This window comes from Lynx canadensis, chromosome C2, assembly GCF_007474595.2.
Source record: "Lynx canadensis isolate LIC74 chromosome C2, mLynCan4.pri.v2, whole genome shotgun sequence".
NCBI classification, from domain to species: domain Eukaryota; kingdom Metazoa; phylum Chordata; class Mammalia; order Carnivora; family Felidae; genus Lynx; species Lynx canadensis.
Genome location: NC_044311.2, coordinates 148,172,268 through 148,179,179, shown reverse-complemented (window position 1 = coordinate 148,179,179; position 6,912 = coordinate 148,172,268). Strand labels below are relative to the sequence as shown.

General features: G+C 45.3%; 1 protein-coding gene across 1 annotated transcript; it reads left to right on the top strand.

Annotated features, from left to right (window-relative positions):
- Positions 1-1,035: 1,035 nt before the first annotated feature.
- Positions 1,036-6,375, top strand: SMIM34A (small integral membrane protein 34A; the record flags this gene model as incomplete). The annotated part of the gene is made up of 2 exons (XM_030329659.1): positions 1,036-1,078; positions 5,170-6,375. Coding segments are annotated over 2 exons (456 nt in total), but the record flags the coding sequence as incomplete, so codon positions are not given.
- Positions 6,376-6,912: the final 537 nt, after the last annotated feature.

Genomic DNA, 6,912 nt, shown 5'->3' with positions numbered 1-6,912 from the left:
GCATTTTACTCCCCAGTCATCAGTGGACAGACATTTGGACTGCTGCCACTTGTTAGCTATTACGAGTAATCCTGCTGTGAACATCCAAACGCAAGTTTTTGTCCGGGTGTTTGTTCCCGTCTCTCCTAGATACTGACCCAAGAGTGGAATTGCCGGACCTTGTGGTCTGTTTTATAATTTGCTTATCTCGTCCCCCCCGATGGAAGTTTGACCAAATGACATCTTAAAAGCCAACAACCCTTACATGTTTGGCAGGTGCTGATCTTATTAGCAAGGATTCAGGAGTAGGGCTGGGAACAGTGGCTGCACAGACCCTACCAAAGCTCCCTGCTTTTTTTCTTTTTTCCTCCCAGACTCACTGTTCTAGCACTTTCTGGTTAAATTTACTCCGATTCCAGTGTGGGCTGTGACTCACAGGTGTGGGAAAAGGAAGCACCGCTCTTCACAGCTTGACCTGTCATCCCACTGCCCACTGATCCCTGAGGGGGAACCCAGGTCCCTCAGCTATGTCCCCCTCACCCCCCACCCCCATGCCTGTGTCTTCCTGTCTGGGTTTCCTCATCCGGGAGACAGTCCAAGAGGAAGCTGGTGACTCTTGACCATGGAGTTTCCTGACCCTGTGACAACAGGCCACTGCCACACCTGACCGTCTGCCACACCTGCGACAGGTGCAGAACAGGGAATTCAGGAACCATCCAGGCTATAAGCTGGTGAGCCAGCCTCAGGGAGAGCTGGAGACTCCTTGGTACCAGCATTGTTTTTAAACACTCCGTTGCGTTAGGCCTTCTCAACAAGCTTAAGCCAGGAAGTACTTTGTGTTCTGAGCCAACAGGAGACACATTTCGATCTCCTGATTAACTAAAGGAGAGAAAATGAGTCCCGCTCTTCTCTGCTAAGTTTCTATTTGGTATTGCCCAAAAATTCTCCAGGTATCATGTTACTCCCTGCTCAGGAAACTCCGTGCAGCCAGACGTCAGTTGGATCTTGCAGGGAAGAGTTCTCATTCTGTCTTCTCTTTCCACGGCCGCTGCTTAAACTCGCCTCCCCAGGAGTCAAGGAACAGACCACCTCGTGGAATGTGAGTATTCTGCTTCAGTGCACAGAGGGGCTGTTCTAGAATGACCGCTCTATTTCACAGCATGAAATTAGAAGTGCAAGATGGCACAGATAGAAAGGTTTGCCTTTTTACAGGATGTGCTTATCCATTAAGATACAACCAGCTCATTCTTATTTATTTTTACTTATTTTTTAATTTTTTTAACACATTTATTTTTGAGAGACAGAGACAGAGTGTGAGTGGGGGAGGGGCAGAGAGAGAGAGAGAGAGAGAGAGGGGGACACAGAATCGGAAGCAGGCTCCAGGCTCCGAGCTGTCAGCACGGAGCCCGACGCGGGACTTGAACTCATGAACTGTGAGATCATGACCCAAGCCGAAGTCGGAGGTTCAACCGACTGAGCCACCCGGGCGCCCTTTATTTATTTATTTTTTTAAAGAAAAGTGAAGAAGAGTGGACTGCAATAATTAAGGTTGTGAGTTTCCTTCATGTGGAAATGGACTACTTTTAAAATAATTTAATGTCCCGTAGTTCTTGGTTGGGTGTACTCTCTATGTATTTGAACACATCACATCCTTCTCTAACAACTCACAGTAGAGTTCTGAGCTCATAATGTGTCTGTGGGATCTATCCTATGACCCATCTGAATACGTCTGTGTTCACACAGGGCAAGAAATGGGGATTTGAGCTGGTCAAGTTCAATTAGACAATGTCTCACCTTTTTATGTCCTACTTCTGTGGCTTTCATTGCATTTGCACTGGCTCTCCTAGGAGAGAAAACAGTTTTGAATTAAACAGCAATTAAGATTTTAATCTTCTGGTCTTGGAAGGGCACACGGTGTCATTACCCAGGGGCATCTCACCACGGAAACCAGAGAAGTGCCTACTTGTACCCTTTCCTTTTTTTTTTTTTTTTTTAATTTTTTTTAACGTTTATTTATTTTTGAGACAGAGAGAGACAGAGCATGAATGGGGGAGGGTCACAGAGAGAGGGAGACACAGAATCTGAAACAGGCTCCAGGCTCTGAGCTGTTGGCACAGAGCCCGACGCGGGGCTCGAACCCACGGACCGTGAGATCATGACCTGAGCTGAAGTCAGACGCTTAACCGACCGAGCCACCCAGGCGCCCCACCCTTTCCTTTTTAAATTAACTTCTTTTTGAAGATAAATACACATGGTACAAAATGTACGAGAGGGCACTCATGAGAAGTACATCTCATCCCCCGTACTCTTCCCCAAGTGCCTCCACAGGTACCAATTTCTTGTGTATTCTCCCAGGGATATTTTATGCATATATGAGCTTCAAGCAAATAAAATATCCTCCCCTCTTTTATGCATATGATTATATACTGCAACATGGTCAGCTTACTTTTTCTAAATTTTTTTTAATGTTAATATTTATTTTTTGAGACAGAGAGAGACAGAGCATGAGCAGGGGAGGGGCAGAGAGAGAGGAGACTCAGAATCCGAAGCAGGCTCCAGGCTCTGAGCCGTCAGCACAGAGCCCGACGCGGGGCTCGAACTCGCCCTTCTGTGAGATCATGACCTGAGCCGGAGTCAGACGCTCAACCGACTGAGCCACCCAGATGCCCCAGCTTACTTTTTCATATATTAATATTTAGTACCCCCCCAAAAAAAACCCCTCTATTACTTTTTATGGCTCCGTCGTATTCCACATCATGGACTTTCCAAAAGGTGTTAAACTATCCCCCAATTGACGTTATTCAGGCTGTTCCTAAGCGTTGATCATCACAAGCAATGTTTAAACATCATTATTGTGGACGTTTTCCAGCATATCTTAGGATAAATTCCTACAGGTACAGCCGCTTGGTCAAAGGGAAGTGCATTTGTAATGTCGATAGATATCCTGACTGTGCCTTCCATATTGGTTGTATGAATTTCCACTCTTTCCAGCATTGAGCAAATGCCTGAAAGTATATTCTGAAACATTCATTTTCAAACTTTATAGATCAGAAAATGTTACCTTGATGTGGTTTTCATTTGCATTTACCTTATTATGAGGAAGACTGAGAAGACTTTTTTTATGTTCCAGATCCCCTTGATTTTCCATCACCTCATTGCCCACGCCCCTATGCATGTTTTTCAACTGAGGCTTTGGACTTTTCTAGTAAGACTGAAGGCTATTAAGAAATTTAGCGATGGGGCACCTTTGGTGGGGGGGGGGCTCATTTGGGAGCGTCTGACCCTTGATTTCGGCTCAAGTCATAATCCTAGGGTCGTGGGATTGAGCCCTGCATCAGGCTCTGCACGGAGCATGGAACCTGCTTAAGATTTTCTCTCTTTCTCTCCCTCTGCTACTCCCCTGCTCTCTCTCTCTAAAAAAGTATTTTTTTTTAAATTTTGAAAAATATTTATTCATTTTTGAGAGACAGAGAGAGAGGGAGTGCAAGTGGGGGAAGGGCAGAGAGAAGGGGAGACACAGAATTTGAAGCAGGCTCCAGGCTCCCAGCTGTCAGCACAGAGCCTGACGCAGGGCTCGAACTCACAAGCTGTGGGATCATGACCTGAGCCCAAGTCGGATGCTTAACTGACTGAGCCACCCAGGGGCCCCATAAAAAAAAAAAAGTACTTTTTAAATGTTTATTTTATTTTTTGAGAAAGAGCGAGTGAGTGGGGGGAGGGGCAGAGAGAAAGGGAGACAGGGGATCTGAACCAGGCTCTGTGCTGACAGCAGAGAGCCTGATGCGGGGCTTGAACTCACAAACTGGGAGATCATGACCTGAGCTGAAGATGGTCACTTAACAGACTGAGCCACCCAGGTGCCCCCCCCTCATTTTTTTTAATTTAAGAAATTTCATGATAAAATTGCAGTTTTCCTCTAGTTTTCCATTTGTCTTTGGATTTTATAGTATGCCATAACTTTAAAGTTTCCTATGTAGTTGAATTTAACACTTTCTTCCTGCTTTTTGTTTTCCCTTCTGAATTTTCACGTTGTACTTAGAAAGGGATATCCCACACCGCAATACCAAAGGAACAAAATCTGCCATGATTTTTCTAGTACTTTAAATTGTTTCTTTTTTTTATGTTAAAATCTTTGATTGATCTGGACTGTTTTTTGAACCTACGGTGAGAGAGGTACATTCAGTGCTATATATTGCTCTAATGCTCCTCATTGAATAATCCGACTTTTCCCGCCTCATCAGAAATGCCTCTTTACTATCTGCCAAATTCAGGGTGCCTGGGTGGCCTCACCGGTTGGGCGTCCGACTTCAGCTCAGGTCATGATGTAGCGTGTTTGTGAGTTCGAACCCCGCATTGGGCTCTGTGCTGACAGCTCAGAGCCTGGAACCTGGAGCCTGCTTCAGATTCTGTGTCTCCCTCTCTCTGCCCCTCCTCCTGCTCACACTCTCTGTCTCTCGCAAAAATAAATAAACGTTAAAAGAAATTTATTTTACTATCTACTCAATTTGCATTCCTAGCCTGTTGATTGCATTTGCACTCTGTTCCATCATTCTGCTTGTCTGTGTATCAGCAGCTATTGTAGTTTTTATGGGGGGACTTTTTAGGGAGACTTGCACCTGGTTCTGAAGAGCCCCCATGCCCTTTGCAAAGCCCAGTTAAGCCAGGGCAGCTGGGCTGTGGGCAAATAAATCACTCATTCAATGCAAAAACAATGTAAATTATTTTTCTGGCTGGCTCCTTTTAAATTTCTGGCTAGGCTAATTTCCACTCACCACCCATTGTTTTCAGATGTTTCCCTCCCTGGTGGTCTAGCGGTTAGGATTGGGCGCTCTCAGATGTTTCCCAATTAGTCTTGAGAGCTGATGTTTTCAATACTCATAGTTTGTCTATTTCGCAAAGAAATTCTACCGATATTTTTACTGCAATTATGTTAGCTGCATAGATTACTTTAGGGGCAATTGATATCTGTACAATGTTGCATCTCCCATTGAAGAACTTGGTGTTTTCGAACCCTTTTGATTTTTAAAAATATATTGATATATATGTTGTCAGACTCCTGCCCATTCAACAGAGAACCCCTTTAGGCAGCCCCATGTTTCCCACGGATGTGAGGATCACACTCTCATAGGCTTGGCCAGGCAGCCCTCAGCCCAGGATTCTGGGTCTCATCTGGATCTCTCTGTTTCTCAGTAATCAAGTGGACTCCTCAGGGAGCCCCCAACCTGACCCAGGCCAGCACTGGCCTAGGCTACCTGCTGAGGGACCACATGGAGGGGAAGAATGGCACCAACTCCACCAGGGCCCTGAAACTTCCAGATGGGACCAGCGCTGCCTGGTACATTCTGACCATCATTGGCATCTACGGAGTGATTTTCCTCTTCCGATTGGCCAGCAACATCCTCAGAAAGAATGATAAATCTTTAGAAGATATCTACTACTCAAATTTGACCTCCGAACTCAAAAAGAAAAATCTCCAAAGCAAGGTGGCCAAGTGCTCTGCACTGACCTTTAGCAACAGAGCTGTCCTACAGTCCAACCAGGCCAGCCTGGAACCAAAATGCAAAAACAGTGGGTGCCAAACTGAAATCCAAGGGATCCCTTGAAGGTCAAGGCAAACAGACCTCCACAGAAGAGGCCCAAGTTTCATGCAAGGGGGAGAAGCCTTGAGTCTACCTGGAACCTTGATAGAGGGGTCAAGTCCTTGAGTGGAGCTAGAAGAACATTACTGGGGCACTTATGCCGATGGGAGCATGGCCAAAAGCCAGCGTCCTGTTTCCTTCTCAGGCTTTGTGGCACTTTGAGACGAGACAGCAGAGGAAGTGGCTCCAGTCATACCCATCGCTGGAAGAGCCTGTGTCCCAGAGAAGGACATGAAGCATCTAGTGTCCTCAGAGAATCTAGGAGATTCCCGAGGGTGTACGTGAAGGTGGACTCTTGTCATGGAAAGAAGGCTGAATTTGGAGTCAAGCACCCTGGATTAAAGTTAAACTTCCAGAGGATCACATGAACTTTGAGTGACTTGTGGCTCTTACCTGGAACACATGGCAGTGGGATAGATGGTTTCAAAGAGCCATTCGTTCTAGAGGTTCTCACTAGAACATAGAACCAAGGTTGTTAATAGCAGACGTTAGTCAGAAGTCCTTCATTTTCACTGAGGGTGTGTGATCCACTGAAAAAAAGCATTCGTTTTGGAGGTGGAGGCATCAAACTCTAGTCTGGGTTTGATTTTTGACCACTTTGGCGTCCTTCAACACACCACCTCGCCTCTCTGGAACTTAGCTCCCACACAGATAAAATGAGAATGATGATGTCTGTTTTGCCAATCTTACAAAGCGGGTAAGAGCTAATGGCATCACGCATATGAGCATATTTTTCCAAGTAAAGTACATATGTAAAATATAAGCCTTGTGTTCATAGTGGCGATGGTGGTTGATGCTGATGGTGGCATTGGTGTCGGTGGTGACGGTCGTGATGGTTGATGCCAGTTGGTGTTGTTGGTAGTGGTTGATGTTGATGGTGGTGACGATGGTGTTGGTGGCGGTTGATGTTACGGGGGATGGTGGTGGTTATACTCTTGTGGAGAAGGAAACAACCAGTCCGCTGGCAATTAGTCCGTAAACAATGGCTACATTACCTTCTATTAAGAGGATCCATCTGCGTAAGAGTTGATGACCTGAACGCTGGGTCAAGTCCATCAGATTCAAATTTTCCATGTAGACAAAACAGTTTCTTTTGGGTTTTGTCGTTTTAGACATCACATGATTTACTCAAATGTTTTTATAAATACCTGTTACTTATAGACTTGTCTCTGCCTAAAAAGAAATAAGACCTTGCCTAGATGACGGATTAATTTAGAGAGACCATGATTAGCGAAACTTCTGCAAGTGGCTTTCAGCAGGCAGAGTGATAAATTATATTTTGTACCAATGTCTG